Below are 25,497 nucleotides of genomic sequence, written 5' to 3'. Positions count from 1 at the left end.
AAAAGAAGTAAGAAAGTCAGTGAAGAAAAGCAGCAGAAAGACCAGAGAAGGTCTGTGTTACCTTCAGGTAAGCAGTCCCTTGAAAAAAAGCAAACCAGACTGAGGTAGAAGAGCATCTGAAAGAGGCTCGAGGCCTATCAGCAAAGAAACCATCTCCTGATATCCACTGAGATGGAACTGCAGTAAATTGGATTTCATAGACATTCAGGACAGGAGCAGAGAAATACCTCCACTAGAATCCATAAGCTTTCTGCACTTAAATAAAGCTCAAGAGCCTGAACTTTGGGCAAATCAAGAGTCACTAATAAAACTGAACTGATGCGAGCTTATTTAAATGGAAAAAAAAAAAAAAAAAAGAAGCTTTAGGATAATTATTCCCAGCTTTAGGAACATATCTCTTTGTCTCTAATATTTGAAATGACAGAATAGAGTGCCCAAATCCAAAGATGAAAGGTTTTAAACTCCTTGGGAAAAAGCTCTTCTTATTTCTTCCTGATGTGGCTTGGGGGAGGTTAAGCAGTTCTCACATTCCCTGAAGTTTTAGCAGTCCTGAAGAAAAGTCTCAAAAACAACTCTGAAAAAATCTCAGTGGCAAGAAAGAAGCAAAATATGTCCAGGTTCAGAGAAATTAACACTATCTCTGAAATATACTGAAAATTCTGGAAATTAATTCCGTCTCCTAAGCCTAGAGTGAATATTAAAAGTTAGTTCTTTAAAATCAATTTGAAGCTATTCTCTATGACTAAAACAGAGCTGACTGATACCAGAAGAAACAGGACTGAAACAAAGTGCTAAAAGCAATATGTCTTTCAGGACTGGTTGTAATATTCAAATTGAATTCCCGACAAATCACAAGAATTGTGCTTCCAGTACAACTCTGCCATCTCTCATTGAAAACAGCATCTGTACAAGAGGATTCGAAGATGAAAGGAATTACTTTATCCTTTAAGCCAGTTCCACATAAGTCATATGCCAATAAACTTTACATCCCCAACCAAGACATAGGATATGCTACATTCAGAAAAATGGACAGGAAATAAGGTAATCAGAGGTCTGTAAGAAAAAAAATAAAAACTAGGAGACAATATAAATTTTAACCCCACTTGAAGCACAGTTGCTCCAATAGAATATTTGTTTTCACTAATCTATAGAAAACCTATAATCTTTTAAAAATAATACATTCAAGGAAAATCAGTATATATAATTTGTTTTTTCAAAATTGATCCAAATTTATATAATACCAAGAAAACCATAGACATCTGCATAAGGAACTTTTTGTTGTTGTTGTTTTAAAACATACTATGCCAAATTCCCTATTTTTCAGTCTAAGTGAACTGGTATGTCTGACCACAAAAGGTAATCAGAGAAAAAAAAAACTTTTCTTTTTTGTAGCAAATTTACACTCAGGGACTAACTTTAATGAAATGCCATTCATGTTTTGTCTAGGCATTTTTTAATATAATATGAAAAAATACATTAGAAATTAACACATAAAGGGTTTAATGAATTAAGCGATTAATTAAATTAAGTACTTCTGTTCAGAAAAGTTAAAGCATCAGGCTGAACCATAATAATGTTTAATTCAGTCATTGAACTGAAAAGACCAATTATTATAGTCACCATTATGCAATGTGATGAAAAACTCAAGTATGTAAAAAAGTAAGAATGAATAACAAGAATTTTTAATATGGAAAAAGATAATAAGCAGCTTATTATTCGCCAACAAATTTTTGTGGTATGATTCTTAAATAGGAAGAGAAGTGTAATGTAGCAATACAGAAAGATTTGCAGACAGCACAAAATTTTGATTACTTAGTTACTTTCTTGATCTCCAAGGCACTTCAAAGTGAGCCAAGCAATGTATTAAGTAAAGAGTACAGTGACTTGAAAAATTTCAGCCTTAGTAAAAACAAAGGTATAGACACCACAGAAGTACATATTAAATATTTATGTAGTACAGACAGCTCCAAATTAACAGAAGGATCTTAGTATCAATACAGGGGACACAAAAATGCACACTATGCCACTGCAGAAAACTGACAAAACTTGGGATCCATAAGGAATGCAAATGGGCATTAATTTATAAAATAATCCCAAATGTCTGCAACTTGGGCTTCCCTGAGTGTCAAGCATGTAACTTCACTTACAAGACAATGCTGCAGAATAACAATCAGGAGAACAGCAAGAACAGGTAAGAGTATAGAAGAATGTTGGCAAATATTATTTACCTTGGAAAACAGCCAAATCAAATGGGAAAAAAAATATAAAATAAAAAACTGAGATAGTTTGTAAGTTTCTACTGCCTTTGCATCATAATACTAGGTGAGAAAACTTTATTAAAGCCCAACACTTTAAAAGTTCTCCAAGGAAGTATTTTTTTCACAGAATAAATTATCAGGACTCTATGGTCTAAAGCATTGTTATAACCAATAAATCAGCAAAAATGTACTATGTTAGACATTTCTGCAAGCATATCCAGAATCCTAGTAATCAGTGTTATTAGCTGGAATATAAAGTCTCCTTTCCAGCCAGTTCTTAATTGCTCAAAATCATAGTAAGCTTTCCAGGATAGCAGATCTGCCTACTGCAGCTTCTTCCCCCTCAAGATGTCAACTTCCAGAAGATGCACATTCAACAAAAAGCACTTGATTCAGCACCTGATTCAGAAAGCAAGGGCCTTCATTTTAGATGCCCTAGATGACAAAGCTGCTATTGTAGCTAAGGGAGAATCAGTTAATAAATGATTAGAGTTTAAACTAAACTGAGCAATTACAGAAATCTGCTTTTAAGAGCTATTAATTCTCTTTTAGATACTTAAATTTAGGGGCCTATAAACCCATCATCAAGTGCCACCCAGAAGTTAGGACAAGCTGAATCCCCATCCTGAGTATCATACAGTATATTAACTCTCATATTCCTGGAGGGGACTTTCCAGAATGACAGAGAAATTATTTCCTCTGTTACTCTTAGATGCAATTAGATAAAGCCAGCTATACAAAGCAGTGCCTCAAAACCAGTATTTTACCATAATATTATTATTTTCCATCACATTTATCATCAAAAACCCATAACTGAATTAAAGGTTTCAAACAAAAGTTTGGAAGGATCAAAATACAGGTGCTGCCACATGAAGCTTGTGTATTTAACATGAGACTCTAGCACAGATTTATAGTAACCCAGAGCACTTTTTACCACCATGTGGCTCAATTACTGAGGGGCAGTGTACTTAACATCTACAGACTTTTTTCTCAGCTATGTGCATCAGTTCTTCAGCATCAAAAGCAAGGCAGAAGTAGAAACTTAAGCCCAAAACTCACCTACAATAATTTCCTTTTAAATCACAATCTGTAATCACCTTTGTTCCATTGAGGAACTTCATTATCTGAATATGCTTGTTCAAGAATCCTTTTAGTATTTAAAAATCCCCTTCCTTACACCTGTTGGAACAAAAGCACACCAGCACTGCTCTACAAGCCCACACTTGCACACCAGAGAGAACTCTTCAGCCTCATTTGTTCTCGAGTCTTGTTATGAGAACAATAAAGAAGGGTTTTCTAAATTCACTTGAGGTATCAACAAGCCAGCTTCCATCCCTGCAATCCAAAATGCACAAGGAATTACAGCTCTCAGCAGAACTGATCACTACCCCATCTGCTTCTGTGCAATAAGGGTGGGAGACTGATTCATCCCAGAAGCCTCCCCAAAGAGGTAACATGCTGAGCAGCTCCACTCCTCTGGCTGTGCTGAGACAACAGAAACCACTCTCTGAGGCAGAAGCAAAGTTCTGGGGAAAAACATCTTCTGCAGAGTACCCAGTATCATTATGAGGACTCAACACTCACCCAAGCCACTGAACTGAGATGGGCTGGGCAAAATCCCCTCGGAGTTCCTGATGTGGCTGATGGAGAGGGTGATGCAAATCTCTCATGGGCTGAATTGGCTGCTTGAACCTCTACTCTCTCTTCCCATAGGCTTGGGACACTGGTACCTGACAAGGCACTAGGAAGAATCCTGCCTTGAGTGTCTTACGTAAAGGTTCTGAAGCCAAGGGACACCTTTTCTTCTAGGTTACCTATTAACCTCTAGGTAAGGATGCTCAGAACTACAAAACACATATAAACTCTTAAAAGACAAGGTTGGGCTCTAGAAACTAATTGCTAGAAGTGAGTTGATCATTCACTGAAAGGTAGTATTATCAGCAATAAGGAAAAAAATGAAACAAATGAGTTGATTTATCAGCTCTGCCTTTTAATTAGCAGATATTATGTACCTCAACTTTCCCTTTAACCACAACTTGTTTGCAGAAAGATAGCAAAAGTAATTTCAGTGAACAAACAGTGGTATTTAGTTACATAAAATATTCTGCAAGCTTGTGCATTACAAATAAACCCAACCTTAAATCTGTGTGTTATGACTAATTTTAGGACTTGAATTTTATCCAGAAAAAGAGCATGGGAAAACTTGACACATACACCTCTGCCTTCAAACAGACAAACTAGAAAGGGCAAAAGCAGGCAAAATTCTATAAGCTGGGGTTGGAAAACTGAGGGAAGAGGGTGAGATTTAAGAGAAAAGACAACATTATTATTTTTAAAAAATAAATATTTTTTTTAATATAAAATTTTAAAGGTGTGTTTTCCTGGAAAAGTTGTCATTTGGTGTATATTCCATCTATGTCACTTTGTGTTAAAAAAAATATTATCTACTGGACAAAGAAACAAGAGTACATTAACTAGGGAAGGCTAAAGTTAAAGATTTAATTTTTGCTCTTTTGAACAAAGAGAATGTTAACAGATCACTTAGAACATAAATAAAAAACCCCATAATTTTAAGAAAGGCCGAATTATCTTTTTAAGATGGAAGAAAATAAAAGGCAAAAAGAAAAGTTTATTTTTATTTACAAGGATTATTGCTGGAGAGCTAACCACCCACTCCACCCCCAGCCACTGAGTCCAACCCAGTGCAGGCGAGGTCAGCGATGTCTCACTTCACAGAGCTGTGTTGCTGGGAGACTGGGTTAGGCAAACACAAAGAAAGAAGCCAAAAGATTAAGCAAGATGACGACTATTTACCATATTTCACAGTCAAATCAGATGACTCTTCAATCCAGGAGACTTTACATCCAAATAATTTTTCAGAATTAATTTGAAGATTCCTTAGAGAAAACACTGTTTGTCCTAAAGTACCCAGGACATGAAAATAAACAGTGTCTCTGAAGCTGTTAAAGCTGCAGCCAGAGATTTTTTTTTGCTACTGTCTTCCCTAGAAGTCTTGATACTAGAGAGAAAACATGCTTTTGGTGAAGAATGAGATGGTGAATGGGCCAAAAGGATTATAAAGGATACCAAGACACCACGTATTGAACAAGAGAAAAAAAAAAATAAAAAACCCCAACATCCCAGTTTTCTGAAGAAACAGAACTTCTAGGCAACAGAAAGAACCAAAAAGACAGGCTAGTATCTTACACAGACATCACCTCATCTGTAACCTTCCATCAAAGAAGTCTTTTTAATTGCATTCTTAGCCAGTAAAGCAGCTTAGATTGACAACACACTGGGCTGTCAAGGCCAACCTGAGCATGTCTTTGAAGTGCTCTGACTGCCTCAGCAGCTGCCTGGGAGGTACCACAGCAAGCAAAAACTATGAACCTGCCACGAGGCTTGTATCTGACTGCTTTAGAGAAGAAAAACCAAGACTAGCAATAGGAACTAATTTGGATCACCTGGGGAATTAAAAATATCAGGAAAATGACAAAATTAACACTTTAATAGAGAATAAAGGGACATGCCAGTTTAAGGATGACTGATTACAGTCAGTGGGACATCTGCAGTTGTCCTATCAAAGAGAACAACTTCACCAATGGTATCCACATAACTAGCTTATGTTCAAGATCTTCTTTTTCCAGAGATTAAGAATCAGCAGGAGGAATTGTGTCAGATATTATCACTTATGTCTAATAGATAAGGATAATTTGTGGAAAAAATACCTGAAGAACTTAGCAAGAAATGGGGATTTTATAAATTGCTCTATGTTTCTTACAGTGTATCAGAACCAGGTGCAACTTGAGAAACCAAAAATGTTAAGAAAATTATTACAAGAGCAAAATGTACATTGATTTAAGTCAGCATGTCACCTCAAAGAGGAAACTGCAGCACAAAACCCATAAAAAGAACTAAGTACTAATACTGAATCTGAATCTGTGCATTTTTAACATCTTCTATCATCATTACTTTTTGAAACAATAGTCACCTGACATTTCTGCTCACCGAAATAATATGTTCTATAGCTGACATGGTATTGTTCTCATACATTAAATCATTTGCCAAAAAAAGACATTTTATTTCCAAACAGAGAAAATAAGCAATTGAAAGGGTTCTTGATTTTCTTAGTAACAGCCTATCCACAGCCCTCAAAAATAGTGTTAAAATTGCTCCATACCGTGAAGCTGTTGTTGACATTTTTTGTGCTTGATTCAGCTACACTGGCATCTGACAGGTCAACTTCATCAAATATTAGAGACTGTGAAGGGAAAAGAACATAGAAGCATTAAATTAAGTCTGAGTCCACTTTCAGATATGCTTACAAAATGTGCCTTAATTCCATTGCATCTATTCCAATTAGAAAACAAAAATAGAAAATAAAAATACTGAAAAAAAATAGAACACACTAATGATGTGATAAAATTTCATAGCTGGCCCCTAAATACAGTCCTACTTGTTATCTGAGTGACAGATGAGATAAAAAAAGGGCTCAATAATTTTATTGCTTTAAAATCTCTCTTAAAAGAAGGGGGTTTTCTTACATAGATGAAGCTTTAGTGTCTACTGTGTAGCATAAATGTGGTGTCAGAGGAAAGAGATTCACACACAGTAAAATGTAAATTAATTATTTAGTTTTAGGATGGAACTCCAAAGTAATATAGGAAGTTATGATATAGTATCCATATGAGAAGATGTACCTCAAAGACCTGATGAGATCCCCTCCACTTCTTTGTCTGATGTTCCAACAAGAGAAATATATGTCTACTCTAAACACTCCAGCCTCTGGCAAAGGATCATTAGGTTCTGTTATGCTCATGAAGTGTTTTGCAGAACAGAAGAACAGTTCAACAAAAATGCCTATTTTTTTAGCCCTACCATGTTTTTCATCTTCCATGCCACAGGGAGAAGAATTGATATGGGTGGAGTTTCAGCATGTCTGGATACAGCATTAAAATATTAGCACAATTGCCTACTCATAACACCTACTTTTCTCATCTTTAACATAGAATCACAGAGTGGTTTTAATTGGAAGGGACCTTAAAGATCATCTATCTCCAAACCCCCTGCCATGCTCAAAGCCCCATTGAACCTAGCTTTGCAGGCATGGGGCATCCATAGCTTCTCTGAGCAGGCTGTGCCAGTGTCTCACCACCCTCACAGTAAAGACTATCTTCCTACCTAATATCCAAATCTCTCCTCTTTCAGTTTAAAGTCATTCCCCCTTGTCCTATGACCACATGCCCTTGTAAAAAGCCCTTCTCCAGCTCCCTTGTAGCCCTTCTATGTACTAGAAGGTCTCAGGACTATAAGGTCCCAGGTCTCTCAGTCTGTCATCATGAGAGCCCTCTGCTCATCTTTGTGTTCCTCCTCTGGAACATCCTACAACAGTTCCATGGCTCCCACGATAGCAAGGCCACAGACCTGTTGGAGTGAGATGAACAGAGACCCAAAATATCCCATATTCTTCATCTAACAGGGTAGGCTCACATTTTCAAAAGTCTCAGCATCATACTGTGATTTGAGGTTGCCCTTCTCAGAGCTCCTATCTGCCATGCTTATCCTTTATCTAAACTGCTCCTGGTGGTACCAAGTGCTGAGAGGTTTGACAGCAGAGGTACTGCAGTGCTGGGCTCCCTGGAGCAATGGTGCTTCCTTGATTCATTATAGCCACACAACTGTGCACCATGCAGATGCAGTCCTACAGACCCACAGGGAGTGATCTCTGTGTCTTTACTAAGAGTTTTGTTGAGAAAGCAAGGCTACAGAAAATGAGAGACCTGAAGCACCTCACCTACAGCTCCCCTGAGATGCTGCAACCCCACAGGGTAAAGGAAAGTAACACCCACAGCTATGAAACTGAACAATCCGAGTCAGCCAAAATGCTCTTGGCTCCAGCCTTGGGAGGGAGGAAGAAAATGCTTTTCTAAGAGAAGATAAGTATTCCCCTCTGCCCACCCCCAAATCTCCCATCAAAAAAATTCAATAAATGGGAAACAGCTTTTTCCCTTATATATACATAAGTTTTGGCAGAAAATCAGCCTATCTTGATTTCACATAACTATTTCTATGGGCATCAGAGCAGAAGAGTGTTAATAGAATGCAGTCGTAGTGATAACTTCTAAGCATTATCCAATTTTTACTTTTTTTTACTGTCTCAGAGTCACAAAAAACTCCACAATTCCTTAAAATTACTTCATTATTTGTCTGAATAGCCAAAAAAACAACTGTGATAAACTTCATTTTTAAACAATCAGGAGAAATTACCAATCTTCCATAAAGTTTAACACATTACATCCTATATACAGCAATTTTACATAAAACATCCGTGAAAAAATAATTAAATAATAATAATTATTATTATTGTTAAACTTACTAAATGTATTAAACTTATAAATCTAAACAAAGCTGAAGTCACAAGTAAATGGCATTAGACACTAATGGCACAGAATTACCTTTGAATCCTTAGCATAGTAAAGGGTACGACCTCGAAGTTTGAAATAACGCTTTTTCCACCTTTGAAAAGAGCTGGTTTGCTTCAGTAGTAATCCTTCTTTTATACTCGTCTGAAAAATATTAAAATACAGAAAACAAGGTAAATAAAAACATGTAGAAACAGCTGCACATATAGATCAAAGTTATGCTTTTTTAAATTTATGTTACACCTCATATAACTGTGAATTTAAACTTTATTTATTCACATCAAATAGAGACTAATTCTTTAGTTGCATTGCTATTTTTTTAACAATGGCAAAACAGTGACAAAATGCTAATTTTACATGTAAACTGAAAAGATAGTTAAGAGGCAAATAATTATTCTGAAGGCACACACAAAATAATTCAATTGTCTGGATAGCTGCAAAGCCACAAATATTAAAGTGAGCAACAACTGATGGTGGCACAGCTTGGAAAAAAAAAATACTAAAACATCAACAGAAGGTAATTTCATGTTCCAAAATTGATTATGTTGAGTAGAAAAATAATTTCCACACAGATACTAATTCAACAGGCTACTTAATCTTGTCTGATTCAAGCACATTAGCTATTTTCAAAAAAGAGGGAATTATCCAGTTTGATGCAAGCCATGCAAGACTTTGAGTGTGTTGCTGAACTGAAGCCTTCAGCATGAAATCAGCTAACCATTAGAGATAATTATTATGTGGTAAGTGTGAGAACAGTAACAGATAAGGATATTTTTACCATCCAAATATTTTTAGGCAAAAAATGATCCCAACCTTTCCATTGCATACTGAATCCTGTCTATATAAAGACTATTTTTGGAAATGAATAAGAGATAAATTAGTATATTTTAAAGGTGTATGCTGTTTGTATCAATGCGTGTGGGATTCATTTATTGCAGAAATTCTCCACTTAATCAGACCAAACAAGATGAACACAGCATACTAATTGCTTCAGTGTTGAAGCACACAAGAAGTATGAGGAAAAGTGAGTATGTTTGGATATTATATAGCAAATTTAATATTTTCAGAGTATTTCCAATTTGTAATGCAATAATGTGATAAGTATCTCATTATACAATTTCTAGACAATGTGGGACAGACATAATTTGAAATTATTCTAGAGCTTCTGGAAACTTAACGAAGATTTGACCTGAAGCTCATAAGCATCTTCTATTATCAGATGTGAAATTCCTCTGAAGTTTAGTGCAAGTAATAAAAACACAGAAAAAGCACTTTACTGTTCCTACCACTTCCTTGAAATGAGAAACATTGCTGTTATGTACAGAGATCCTACCCTCCATTTAGATAGTCCTAACGTCACAAACCAAAAATGCAGTCTAACAATCACAAAGCAATTGAATTAATGCTCTCAAAAAAGCAACCCTCTGATCAGACATTGCAGCTGAAAGTTTAGATTTGTCACAGTTTGCTTCACATGCCAACAGCCTGGACCAGTGCATTCAGTCTCAGCCCTCCTGCTCTAGCTAAGGGGTAGCAATTCCCAGTGGAAAGGGTCTGCTCACCACACACCATTTTAAGACACTTTGCAATTTTCTGATCAGACTCCAAGATAAGCTAGTTTTCCATGACATAAATAGATTTAATCCATCAGCAAATACAAGCACTTCTTCAAAACTGTTTGCTGCAGCCATGCAGCACCTGTGCTTCATATGACACTCTGAGATTTTGGAAGCTCATCACAAGGACAGGAGTAGATGACTTGTGTGTTTATCAAGAGTCAGATGTTAAGGCTAGAGAAATTCACTTCCAGGGAAATGGTACTCCACATTCACTGACTTACTGGGAAAATTTCCAAGATGGAAGGAAATCCACACTCCCTAAAGTGCGCTAGGTATACTAGGAGACCCAGAACATATATTATGCTTAATACTTTTGGGAATTTTAAACCCTGTTAAAAAACAAAAACAAAAACAAAACAAAAACAACATAAAGCTCTTTAAACCTTCATGTATTACTCACTAAAGAATTAGTTAACTCTTTCTTGCCATTTTCATGCCTACTAAACCACTGCCTCCTATTTCGACTCACTCCTTAAATACCAATATCCCTGATATTAAACAAATACCTTCAAAATTAAATCTATTTTGCAAGTCAGCCATTTGAAATTAGCTTCCTAAAGCTGGCAGTAAATAACCTTGCAGGCTCTACAGAATTTATTTTTGCATCAAAAGTTTCAAAAATTTCTGGTAAAAATTTACCCAAGAAGTAGAAGCACTTAATGAAGTACACACATGAAATTTAAATTTTTCCACAAATAACTATATTGGGCTGAGATTTGACATCTTAAATAGAAAAATCCATGTCTGCAGGCATCAAAACTGAGCACAAAGCTTTAGCCCAATACTCTTAATTAACTTTATTTAGACTCTAAAATGTTTAAAATTCCATTTGCCAATTGAGTCACTAAGTAATCTGCTAATAATGCTTTCCTGAGTCTACACCAAGTTAGAGCATTTCCAGTAATTTGAGAATGGAAGGGACCTCCCAGGTTGTTGAATTTGGGTCCTCATTATTGCCTACACACAAGTCATGTTAAGTTTTCCAAAAGCAATGATCAGGCTATAACTACACCTTAAGAAAGTAGCATTTTTTCCTCTCCCCATGACAATTAAGACAGTGCTTCAAGATCTCACTGTTCTCAGAAGCCTTTTTTATAATTAATCTCAGCTGGACATTAAATCTAAAGCATAAGCATCAATCACTCCAATTATATTAACTCCTTTCCTACTGTAATTTAAAAGAAACAAGAAGTACAGATCCCACAATCCCACACTACTTCTCACTTTTACAGAACTATGTGTCTTCAGCTTGCCAAAACCTCTGAACTTCCCCATCCTGCATCTCATGTCATCTAGTAATACAATGTCCCTCCAGAAGTGTGGGACTATAATTAGAACAGAATAGAACATAACCCCTAATAATCTTTGCTATTTTAGCCATTGGTAAAGAAAATCACTGACAATATTAAAATCACAATACCACAATGTTCCACTGTAGTATATTTTCCATAAGAAATCTAATTATAAAAATCACAGTCCTTTTTCATAAAATTAAGGAGTACATATGTGTTCAATTATCCAAGAATGTCAAATGCAACTCTGCATCCCCAAAATCGCAATGACAAAAAAAAAAATTCGATTTGTGGTTTTTTGGATCACTAAAAATGAGAAACATCCTTTTTTCTATCAGCAGATTTTAAAATGTCCAGTATATAACACCTGAAAAGTCAAACTAAGAGCTTTTATTTCAAAGGAAGTGAACCACATTGCCTTACTTCTGATTCACTCACTTTGTAAAGCCCCATATTTCTGCAAAGGTAATTTTTTACTTCTGCTACTGCCAGAAAGCTAGAAAGAAAGGAAAAATATTCTGAATTTAGAAAGTAATAATTGTGTACTCATTATTGGCAACTACAAACTAAAACAATAAATTATTAAAGATAAAAGTCAACCCTCTACTTGTTGTCATGCTAATAAGTGGACATGCTGCTCAAAATGTGTCAGGAGAGAGAATAAAAGAACGTGAGAAAATTTCTGAAAGTGAGGAGGATGAGAATGAGGAGAGGAAAGGCCATGAAACAGGGCAGTCAAATGCAAACAGGAAATTAAGAGAGTGAAGAAAAATTTTAAGATAACCTTGCAACAGATGCTCATGCTGAGACTAAAATGCTCATAAAACTTTGAAAGATGAAACACAGCTAGCAGGTTGGCAGGATCATTTTCAACAGAAATATGAAAAGGGTACTCAAGGATAATAAGGTCACAGGAAAGAAGCTCATCAAATCCTCAGCATCTGTCTTTAGCAATGAGGATGATGAGATGGTATCTCACACAGCATGTTCTCCACAACATCAGAACAGCTGCATGGACTGTATGGGAAGTATTAGACCAGCCAAATCTCTAAGTCATGTGGGCCAGGTGGCATTACCTGGGAGCCTTGAAGGTCCCAAAAGGACCATTGACACTAATATCCACTCCTGGTAGGACAGTACAGTCCATGCAGAAGAATATTGCTGAGCCCATACATATCCAACTGTCAAAAGTCAACAGAGCTTTTGTAAAAAAAAATACAAAATACTTCCATTGTTCAGGAGGTCAAAGAAAGCAAGTAGATAAATTAAGACCCCATAGACCTGGGTTTTTAGAAGGTCTTTGACAAGGCTTCCCACCAAAGGACACTTAAGAGATGTTATCAGTACTAAACTGGGAAAAGGGACAAGTTGTGAACTGAAAGTTTTTTCATGGAAAAATATAAACCTCATTAACATTCTCATAACAACTTTGAGTAAAGAAGAGATCTCTGAGTCACAGCTCAACCATAGCCAGAAATGCCATACAATTTTGCCTATCACTAAGAAAAGCAAAAAACCCAAGACAGAATATAATTTTCCTTCTCTATAGCACTACTGTCTCACACAGTTCTCTCTCTAACTCAAGAAATGGGGTTAAGAGAAGGTACAGAGAAGGGCAACACAAATTATTCACAGAACAGTAGCTGCTTCACAACAAGAGAGACTGAAGAGCAGAAGACAAAAGGGGTGATATGAACAATGTTTAAAAAACTGACTGCAGAACTATAGCTCTCCAAAGCTCACAACACTATAACAAGGAGGAATGTGACAAAACTATATTGAGATCAGTTTAACAAAGGTAAAAAGTAGCACATCTTTACATAGCAGGTAGTAATTTTATGAAGCTTGCTGTCACAAGAGATTGTAGAGGCAGACAGCATCAGCAAGCACAAAAACAAAAACCAGGCAAATTCAAGAAGAGTGTAGGAACGTGGTTACTTTAATTTGCCATGAGGAAGTACCATGGGAATGGACAGCCACAAGACTCAAATGCTGCTCCTGAACAGCCTTTTCTATTCCACTGAAAGTGGATCATTGTGCAACCAAGCAAAAAATTTCACAGGTTGAATTTCTCCTGCTATGTAGACAGCGTCTCTTTTGCTTTCAAGACTGGTGTTTGTATTTGCAAGTGGGCCTAGACCCTCATTTACCAAAACAATTATTTTTTTTAGGATTCTTGACAAACCAGGTAATTAAAGGAAAGAAAATGAAGAGAGAGAGAGAGATTATACTATTTCATATTCACTCCTGTAATACTTCTTATTCCTGTGACTTTGCCAAGTTCAGCATTAAAATTAAACCAACCCTCTTATTTTCAGCATTGGAACATTTTCACAATCTACACAGGTATGGCTTCAGGCAGACAGTGTCTTTGTTACTTTACAAGGTAAAAATCTCACAGCTCATATTAGCTCAGAACCCCTTAAAATATTATATGTGTTCAGTGGATTGAAATTTTTTTTATTATTAAAAATGTGACAATCAAACACTTGATTTATATTAAAATTATGACTCGGAAACTCCAAGCCTGTGATTTTCTTGACAATCTCTATATAGCAGCTTCCATTACTGTCATTTAGGCAGACAAATTTTTCATTAGTTATGTCAAAATAAAAATAGATTTTATCTACCAAGAATAAAAACATCAGCAGCAGCTTACTGCAAGGTTACATTTTTATTGAAGACTCCTGTTCACAGTGAAGGGAGCCTAACATTCCAAAACTAAAACCAAACAAAGAATCTATAAATTTATACAGCTAAAAAGCATCAAAATAAAATTGAAAATCAGTATGTTGATTAAGCAACGTTGTTTTAATATCAAGAAAAATCTAAATAAAACAGGTCCCACCAAGAACTGGTAGCTCAATGGAGCTGTATCATGGGGTGCCTAAAGCACGACACTTGCCTCAACTGAGATGCCCCAGGCTGTTGCTAACACATCCTCCAGGTTACATCACTGACAGAAAACACAAAATGCAGCAAGTTGCACATGCCTGGTCTGTCACTATTGATCACAGTTATTCCTGTCCTATTAAAGAAAAAAAAACTGTGAGAAAACAGCTTTCCAAAATCTCAGCATGAAAATCAGCCACAGACCCCACCAAAACACTAACTTGTGATTAAGCACACATTTCTGTGCAGTAATAAACACTATGTTTCTTCAAAGTTATTCTTATGCTCCATATTTTGGGGTCATTTATGTGGATGGACTTTAGCCTAAGTGAAAGTGTAATATAAATAAATGCAATTATACAGCTTATTATTACAATTATGCAGTGCCCTTCTTCCTCAACCTCATTTTCCCTTCATGATCCCTTCCAGCCTATGCTAAGGAAACAGATTTTTGCACTATTACTGTTAAAATAAATAATGTTTTAAAGTTTTCAGCTTCCTCTGATTGGAACATAAAGTAATGTAGCAAGACATGAAGTAAATACAAAATTACAAAGAAATTGCCATAACAAAAATATCTTAGTAGCAATGTGAAGTGCAATTAGCAAACTCTAAACATAGAGGTTGTAGCACATAACAAATATGAGTAAGATATTTCCATGTTAGGATAAAACATTACACTTGGAATTAAAAAAAAAAAAAAAAAAAAAAGAAACAAATAAACAAATACCCTATTTTAGATATAAAGTTGATAGTAGATTGAGGATGGAGAAGAAACTTTATCTGCAGTTCAAGTATTTAAACTCCTAATTTCTACTATGTACAGCATGTTGCTCTCACTCTGTTCTCATTAATCAGCACATGAAACAGCTGCAATCTGCTGAAAAAGGATAAAACACTTCATAGGACTGTGACTTGGTGCCAAAGATTTAAGAGTTTTGGTGCTGTAACACAACTCAGCTAACTTTGAGCAGTATTTCACAGCTACCATTTGGAGCTTCAGTGGTTGCTCCTTTTAAATTACACTTGCTCTGAGCAGAGATTTAAACCAACTAAGTCTAACTGTTTTGAGACAGAAGAATTTAGATGGTACATATTTCAGGAATAAAAAAATATAAAAACTAAAGCTCATAATAGAGTCAAAACATTCAGTTGGAAAGTTTTTTTGCTTTATCAGAATAATCTAGCCTCTCTCTCAACTGCAGTGCCCAACACACTTGCCAATCAATAAAGTATATGCAGTGTAGGTCCAAAAGAAACCATTTTGCCACCTCATACAGCAAGATACAGAAAAAAATCCCAATACACTTCCACAGAAAAGAGCAAACTTCCTCTAGCTCTGCCTAGTGATAATATGCAAATAACAATTGATCAATTGCTTGAGGAAGTTACAAAAGTATCATATAATTAAAAAACCTAAACACCACTACAAACTTTTTAATGATCCCTTCTTGAAAACAAACCCAAAGTCAAGCTAAGTTAACCATCTGTGTTTTAATTCTTGCAGGTTTCATTTCTGTCATTTTGGTAATCTTTAAACAAATTCCAGTTATGCTGTCAGACTTCCCTTCCTAGGTAGGAGCTACACTCAGTAGAGAGGAGCCTACACAGAGCTTGTGGCTCTTCAGGGAAAGCTGGGGAGAGACTAATTTCGTTCCTGCAAGCTTTTTCCATACCTCTATCTGATTTTTGCTGATCAAGTTAGGAAAGATAAAAAGCAACAGAAATCCCACAAGGACAAGAAGAGCTGTAAAATAGAACAGACCTGTCCAGTTGGAAGGTACCTAGACTTTATTTTGTCCAAAACATACACATTGTAAAGATACAGGAAATTTCAGTATCACACAAATGTGGTTTTAAGAAGTAAGTTCTTAGCATCTTTATCACTTCTTTAAAGAGATGGGGGGGGGAAAAAAACAACAGTACCATCTAATCTGTTCACTCCTTAACCTTTGCTAAATTACCAATTGCTATACAGTGGTTGGTCACTGTACTTGGTATCTTACTCAATATTCAAGTCCACAGAGACATGGCACCAGTCTCACAGACGCTGTAGGTTTGTGTTCCACAATATCCTGCTATGTCTAGAATAAGAAAAGTTAATATTTATTAACTGAATAGCCAAGCACTCCTGAATTTCTATTGTGTTTCTGATGCCTACAGATATATAGAGACTGTATACTTTAATTCAGTGGCTGCACTCCATTGGAAGTCTCTATTGGCCCTAATTTTGGTTTACTCTATGGCAGATAAAATCCGTATTTTGAGTTACACTTTCTAGTACTCTCTCAGTCACAGTCTTCACTTAACACTCTACTTCTAGAATAGCTAAATCAACAAAACCTTTAATTCCACAATAACTCAAATGTAAGGCTCTCTCACTTACCTGTATATATGGAGATAAATACTAATATACTTCCCACTATCAAAAAATTCATCCTAAAGTGAGAAAGCTGGAAATCTAACTTGAATGATGACAGTAAAATTATACTGGTGAAATATGCCACATGGAAAAGACTGATAATGTTCAGCAACAAGCACTTAAAAGAGTTAATTTAATGAAGACAGTGAAAAATCTTTTTTATTACAATCAAAAATACTTAGAGAAAGCAGAAATACAGGATAGCTACTCCAGAGACTGGAAATCTATTCTAATTTGACTATAGATTTTACATGTGACCTGAGGCAAATCAGTTCTGTGTGTTCTATGAGCTCCACACTGAAAAAAATAACTACTTTATTCTTTTTCACATGAGTCTTGTTGTGATTTCTTACCATTTTATTAAGAATCCTATTACAGGGGGCATTTAATTTTAATAACAAATTTTCATAAATGGCTTTTTTAAAGATATGGACTTCACAAGTAATAAAAGCAAAACTATAAAGCAATTAACAATTCCTATTCTTACAGATGAGAATTATAGGAAAAAATGTTGAAAAACACAGACTTGTAAACAAAGGTGCAGGACAAAAAACTGCATTTCAAGACATAATGTAGCACAAAACTTTTTAAATACTTGTACTCTATAACTAACTCTGGTACTGTAGGTTCAGGTTCAATATATTTGCAATTAAGGAGCATAGCTGTTGCAGAATCACAGAACAGTTGAGGCTGGAAAGGATCTTTGGAGATCCATATAGTCCAGCCCACCTCACAAAGCAGGTGTAACCTGGAGCAGTTCACCCAATGATACCTATGTATCTCTACACATATATCTGAGTATCTCCAAGGACAGAGAGATTCCACAACTTTCCCAGGTAAATGTTCGACCTGTTTGAGTGCTCAACCACCCTCAAAAGAGGGAGAGTTAAATAAAAAGTCAAAAATAGTTTTTTTCTTGTGTTTAAATGTTGTGGTTTATGTATTTCAATCTGCGTCCATTGTCTCCTGTCCTGTCTCTGGGTACCACTGAGTCTGTTTCCCTTACATTCCTCAGATATTTGTGCACATTCATATGATCCCTTTCAGTCTTCTCTTCTTCAGGATAAGCAGCCACACATCTCTCAGCCTCTTGTCATATCAAAGATGCTCCAGCCTCTTAAACATCGTTGTGGCCTGCCAATGGAGCACATCCATGTCTGACTTGTACTGAGCAGTCCAGAACTGGGCACAGCACTCGGGACGTGTCCTCACCAGGGATGAGTAGATCACCTCCCTTGACCTGCTGGCAATTCTCCCAAACACAGCCCAGCATCCTGCTGGTCTTTACTGTCTCATGACCTTCCTCTGCCACACTGCTTTCCAATCAGTCAGCCCTCAGCCTGTCCACGGCCACAGTGGGAAAGGATTCTTCCTCCTCAAATGTAAGACATTGCCTTTGTTGAACTTGATGAGGTTTCTGTTGGCCCCTTCCTGCAGCCTGTCCCTCTCTAAATGGAAGCACAGCAACTTGGCACATCAGACATTTCACTTTGTATTGTCCATACACTCTGCAGATATCCTCTGAATTATCATCCAGGTCTTAATGGAGATGCTACACAGCACTGACCCCAGTAACAGCTTCAGGGGTAAACCAGTAGTGACTGACCTCTAGCTGGACATTGTGCCACTAATCACCACGTTTTGCTCCATCACCTCCAAGGAGTAGAGAGGAGGCAGCTGGTCTGTGCTTCCCCAGATCCTTCTTCTTCCTTTTCTTGAATATGAGTGACATTTGCTTTTTTCCAGTCCTCAGGATCCTCCCCTAGTAACTACAACCTTGGAAAGGTAATGGAGAATGGCCTTGCAATGCCATCAAGCAGCTCTCTCAGCACTGAGATGTGTAGCCTAGAAGGATCAGTGGACTTGTGCTCATGCAGTTTAAGTGTTCCCAACTTGATGTTCCTTCACCTTCCACCACTTTCCAATTGGTCACAGGCACCTGGGATTGCAAAGGGCTGGTGTGAACAGTAAAGACCAGAATAAAGAAGGCACTGAGTAGCTTGGCTTCCTTTGTGTCTTCTATCACCTGGTCCTGTTCCTTATTCAGCAACAGCCAGGAGTTTGCCCTACTCTTCCTCCTTCTACTGATGTGCCTATAGAAGACATTCTCATTGGCCTTCACATTCATTGCTATATTCTACTGCAGATGGGCTTTGGCATTTCTAGTTCCACCCCTGCATGACTGCCTTCTGGATCACTTGTCATTGCTTCCAGTTTTTGTATGCTTCCTTTTTATGTACATATTTTCATAAGTGTCCTGTTCACCCATGCTGTTCAGTGCTTTTAAGACTGCAGGACTATGATAAACTCATTCCCTCTGACTTTAATTTCTGTTCTACATGTGAAAGCCCTTGCAGCAAAACTGTACCTTTCTTTCTAAGATTATTTTTCCTAGAACTCCTTACAAATATTACTGAGGAACCTACACCTTGGACAATTTTTTCCAAACACAGATTTTCTTCAATGAAAATCTAGGAGCTCTAGACAATGTCTGGAGACCAAACTGGCACCAGAAATTCCAGTCCCAATTACTGTATTCTAATTCTTTAGGAGATATTCAATTTAGTAGGTAAGTATTTTGTAGTTTGGTATATTCAAATTAAAGTTTGTGATGTAGCATTAAGTGCCAGACAGATCTGAAGTTTACTTCCAGGCCACTAACAGCCTTCTGTCACCAGACACATTATTCTGATACATTCACTTGTTTATGCAGCTACTAATAAACATTACACATGTACCTACTGAACCATTATGAATTTAAGAAATAGCTTATTACCTGTGCTGATGAGTTTCAGTACTTAAAGGGGCTTATGAAAGAGGGACTTATTACAAGGGCATGTAATTTCAGGAATGGCAGACAAGGGGGAATGGCTTGAAACTGAAATAGGGCAGATTTAGATTAGATACAAGGAATAAATTATTCACTGTGAGACACTGGAACAGGTTGTCCAAAGAAGTTGTAGATTCCCCACCCCTGGCAGTGTTCAAGGCCAGGCTGGATGAGGCTTTGAGCAACCTGGTCTAGTGAAATGCGTCCCTGCCCATGGCAAGGGCTTGGAACCAGAAGATCTTTAAGGTGCCTTTAAACACACACCATTCTATGATTCCATGTAACAGGAATTGGAGAGCACAGAAGTGACACAGCTAGACACAGCATCTCATAAGCCTGCATTCATTGCTTCTGTAAAGATAATCTTGACATGTTCAGTTTCCAATCATAGAATCCCTAGACAGAATAGTGGAGGCCATAAAATCTGAATTTTCACATGATCTGTCATTACAAAAATACACTGTCCTTTTCCTATTATTTGAGTGAAGTCCTCATCCACCTTTATCAGCTATCCTTGAACTATTCCCAAAAGACCTTTTCCTAAGATGTTTGCAAAGCCCTCATTACAGACATTCTTTACCACTAAAGTTTCTTGTTGCACTTTAAACTCAAAGTGCTTTGGTAGGACAATGCAGATGTAAAACATTGATAAATTAACTCAAAGGCTGTTACTAACTCAAAGTACTTTTAATGACAAAGTACTCGATAGGACAATTGTTATGGTCTTTTACTTGGTACTCCAACTTTCTTTTGTTAAAATCGCCCTAGCTTTTGAGAAGGAAAAAATAATATGGACACACAGCTATTAAATGAGTAATAACATTCTGCTTTTTGATGAAAGTAATTCACAATCAACCAATCAATGCCCAAACCAAATTTATATCTAAAAGTATTTTTAAAGAGAACAAAGATGGAAAATTGCTTTCCATGGAGGATGTATTTTAGGGAAGTATTCTATCCAGTTATGTACTAAGATTAAGCTTAAATTACAGCCCCAGAGGGAAACATGATTACGCTCCGAAACTTCTCAATGAAATTTCTCACATCATTTTCAACAGTATTTATGAGTGAGCAGCTCTACTCTCCTCTGGAATGCAGATCAAGTGTCCTATTTATTTTACTGGCCTTTCACATAAATGTGAAAAGCATGGAAAATATTTTTTAAAATAGATATGGTTAATCAGATTTCCTCTAAGATTTCCTGATCACATTTCTTTGGTATCTACTCTATTCTCCTTAAAATACTTTTATCCTCATAATTGCTTGTGTTTAATACAGGTACAATAAACTTCTGAGATTCATCCCATTTCTAAGCATCAAGTACTTAAGGAATATCTGCTGTCTTTTCCCTGTGACAAGAGCTGGAGGACTTTGCAAGATACACCCTAGAAAATCTTGCTGTGATAGTCATGGAAGGGAGGGTGCAGCCACTCTGGAGTGTTTCAGGTCAAGCAGCCAACAACAGCCAAGTCTGAGCTGAGATGCTGCAATGACTGATGCACAGCATGCATGCCTTGGGACCAGTAATTTGCAGCAGAAAGGCAGGGCAAGGTCTCCTGAGCACTAAACCCACCAAAACTTCTGAGCTAGAGCATCTCATTATCTTTGCACTGGAGGCTGAAATACATTAGAACTTTTCCCACAGGCAGAGAAAACCATAGAAAACCAGCTAAAAATAATTAAAAATATATTAATCAGATTTAAACTGTATGAGAAAAATTTTAAAACTACAGGATGATCTTCACTCTTCTTTAAATTAGGCTCCAAAGATAGATAGGCTAGATAATTGTGGTCTTATGCCCTCTTAGTTCCAGAAAAAAAAATAATTCTAGCTACTTTTTATAATACTTTTCCTGTTAGAAAACTCTTTTAAGTGGAATATTTTGAGAAAAAAAGACTAGTTGAAAATGTCCTTTGCACAGAGGTACTGTGAGTTTAGTAATTGGTTTCAGACAGTAGACAGAGGTGCTGATCACAAAGACATGAATGACAGAGACATGACAACAAAGTCAATGCATCCATATCAAAAGTCAATTTCTGAGTCATCTGAACTTATCACTCAATTCTTCCAACCAGATTCCTAATATGGTCTTATACCAGCAAGAAGTCTGGGAATAAATCTGATTAATACTCCTGTTTTTTTTCATCTCACCAAAGAGATGCTTCTCAAACAATTTAGCCATCTGTACACTGTGTAACTTGCTAGCTAGGCAAGTTATTGTTGCAATTTTTACAGTTACAATATAGACCTTTTTATAAATTATTACTTATAATCCTCTATTAAAGACTTAATTTTAATGGGGTGATAGGTTAATGAAAAACAGAACTAAAAATTAATATTCTGATATATAAAGCACAGTGACTGAAGGCAGGGAACTGTTTTCTTTGCATGTTAGTAGGTTTTTTAAAAGAATATAGAAGTTTTACTTTCTGCTGCTTTAAACACCAAAGATGAAGGCAAGATGCTCCTGCTGTGACCTGGAGCATCCTTTTGATGCCATTTATATTTGGACCAAAAATGGGCTGAATCTGGTCCAGAGCGCAAAACAAGGAATTACCACCCTAAAGATCAGCTTTAAACAATCCAGATATTAAAAGGATTTACTAAAACACCCTGAGGAAGGAATATGTCAGTTTTAAACTAAGGCCCAAGAAAATTATATTACTGTTTGAATGCCAAAATTAGACATAGACAGTTGAATGGAGCGAAAAAGGTGAGTGAAATGAGACTGTTAAGGCAGAACTGGCACAAAAGAAGGGCAAGGTATAAGAATATTATTAAGTTGAGTATCATTGATAATGAAGGGAAGAGTCACACACAGATCAACAAGGGTCTCTTGCAGCATGAGACTACATCCTCCAATTTACATCAGCCATTCAGATATGCTATGAATAATCAAGAGCTATTCATATGAACAACAGTATTCATTATGAATAATCAATGATTGACAAAAACTGTACTTAGGAGTCTCTGCATGAATTTGTTATTGGATACATGGTGTCCCTGAAACCATACAATTCAGCTGAGCTACTTAACTCACCTACCTAGAAACCTCTTCAATAAGCAAACAGGATCAATACTGAACCATAGAGAGAATGTGCACTATCAAGAGTAGGGACATCTTTCTGGATAAGCAAACCCCACCAGTATTAAACAGAAGACTGCTTACCAGTAGTGAGGAGATGTACTTTCCTGTTCTAAGGCTAGCTTGAAGCTGATTCTAAGCACTTGTCTGAAGAAGTTCCACAAAAAAGTAAAAATACAACCAATTTTAAAATTCTACTAACATTCCTCTAGTATGAAAAATAAAGCCTATGAGATGAATCCAATTAGAGTAGAATGAACAGTAAAACCTGGGGTAAAAAATTAAAAAATGAAAAGCACTGTTTATTTCAGAACAATTGTTGGATAATATTAATACACCTCTTAGGTGTATTTTACATATATATTATATTAATATTTTACACCTCTTAGGAATGATTCATGTATTCTTATCTACAAATCAGGACTTGAATAAGAAATTATGACTACTGACCACCTTTTTGTATGTAATGAAGTTCAAGACAGGCTTTTAAAACCGACAGAAGAAAAGTCCCTCTCCACAAACTGTCCTGGCATAGCACACAATGCTAATTTCTCTGTGAAAAAGGCAGCAGATTCAGTCAAGGTCTCAACAGTTGGCAAAGACTATAATTAATCCTAGAAAGTAATCTCTATAATTGCACTAATAATGAGGATGGAGATAGCATGGAAGCATTATATTGGAAGGAAGAAAATACTTTTCCATGGGACACACATATAGGTGAGAATATCCACCCCCAATAACCAAATTAGTACACTTACAATGCAAGACACAAAGACAGCTCCACTACCAAAATTATCACTACTTCTAATAAATTTTGATGAGATTTAAATTTAGATATGACAGTGATGTTTTGGACTTAAAAGGAGCATCAACATGCACAAAAATTACTAAATCTTTTATAAGTTCTAAAATATATCATTATGAAGCAAGAAAATACTGCAAAGCAAAGATTTTCTGCAGTGTTTAAAAAATATGTTGCAATTATTTCAAAATTTATTATATATTGTGACAGCAAGAAATTTCTAGGAAACAATGAACATTTTTGAAGTCTCTTTCTGAGTACTCTTGTTCTTTACTTCACTCTTATACATAGCAGAATGTCATGGATACTTCCAATGCATATGTGCTGTTCTGCACATAAAAACTACTTTGAGAATAAATACTGTGCCTAGTACTCTAATACAGAATAGCTGATACCAATGAAATCTCATGTCAATATTGTTTGCATGCATTCTGGTTTATGTTTTACAGATTATTAAAATTACCTTAGAATCTATGCCTGAAATCTCCAGATGTTGTTTCTCTTATGCAGCCATAAAAACTGTTGGAAAAGGTAGTTTTTCGAGCAACTCTCTAAGCAATATTTTGTCACACTATGATGTGAAAAGGAGAACACATGCTGAGTTTTGCAGTTTACCAATAGTCCAGCTAATGTCTTAAACAAATATTAAGATAAAACACGAACACAGTGTCCCTCTAAAAAATATCCCTGCCTTTTAAGTTAAAGTAATCGACAAGAACTTTCATTTATTTTCATAAAAATTGTTCTATAGCAAATGACCACACGGGGGTAGTAGCGTCATGCAATACTCAAGCAGCAAACCACAGTGCAAACACTCAGGCTGGGTGAAATAAGTGCATTTCTGCAGTAGTTTTTTCATCTTTATAGCACAAATACTTTAACTACAGAACGTACACACAGAATGTGGACAACTGCAGCATCAAAACCTGACATTTTTGAGACTCAAAGAAGGAATGTAAGTTATCCTTTCATTCTACACAGGTTTTGTTGCAGAAAACAAGAACAGCCTCAAATTAACGTTTAGTAAGAGCATACATAGAAGAGCTTTGGCTGCCATTTACTGAAAGTTGACATTTTCAATTGCTAAATTACAGAAGTGTGAAGATTTTTGCTAAGGCAAGTTGCTAAGTTTTATGTGGTTAAGAGCTTCTGCTCTTACATATTTTGAATTCTACTCTTTTGAATTTTCTATACATGGAGGAGGATGCTCAGGCCTTACTGATATTAAAAAACAAGTTATTTCCTATTTTTTTAAGTGTAAAATATGGTCAGTCTTTTTTCCCCTTAGTTATATCAGCCAATATCATAAATAACTCAAAAAAGCTGGTTTTCCGAAGGTCACTTGCTTTTTTTTAAAGTAAGTATATAAATATTTATTAGATTTGTACAGTACACAACATAACAGAGGGAAAAAAAGGTGAAAGTGGCTCCTTGCTGTATAAACAGCTCTAAGTACATAGAAGATTCAACTCAGCTAAGCATTATAATAAACTGGTTGTGCCATATCTTTTGTTGTTATTAGCCACATTGTTTTACTCTCATACATTCTATTTTTGATATATAATAGAATATATTGCAAATATGTATCATTTTTACACATATAGGGGTCCCAAATGCATTTGATATCACTGTTATATAGTCAGAGCTTGCCAAGAGAATACAGCCAGGAAAATAAAGGAGTCTTGAAGCTGCAAAGCCAAGCTAAACTATAGCCACTGGACATTGACTTGTTCCTCTCCAATCATTTTTTCCCTCAGTACTTTCACAAGTAATACATTACCAAGTCAAACTCCTGTCTTCCTACAATCTCTGAACAGTACTAAATCTGAAAGAAATATTGTTAAGGGCTTGCCCAAACTTGAAATTTGGTGCAC

General features: G+C 36.2%; 1 protein-coding gene across 3 annotated transcripts in view; it reads right to left on the bottom strand.

Moving 5' to 3' along the window:
- DGKH (diacylglycerol kinase eta) overlaps positions 1–25,497 on the bottom strand; it is a 150,670-nt gene that overhangs the window by 60,569 nt on the left and 64,604 nt on the right. For all 3 annotated transcript variants that reach the window (XM_079301762.1, XM_079301763.1, XM_079301764.1), the window contains 2 exons: positions 8,714–8,824; positions 6,439–6,519 (listed from right to left, as the gene is read on the bottom strand). In XM_079301762.1, the coding sequence (XP_079157888.1) occupies positions 6,439–6,519; positions 8,714–8,824 (192 nt within the window). The remainder of the gene's footprint in view (positions 1–6,438; positions 6,520–8,713; positions 8,825–25,497) is intronic.

The sequence above is a fragment of the Erithacus rubecula genome (genome assembly GCF_903797595.1).
Source record: "Erithacus rubecula genome assembly, chromosome: 1".
Taxonomy (NCBI): Eukaryota; Metazoa; Chordata; class Aves; order Passeriformes; family Muscicapidae; genus Erithacus; species Erithacus rubecula.
The sequence above is the reverse complement of the archived record's forward strand: the minus strand, read 5'-3'. Positions and strand labels throughout refer to the sequence as shown.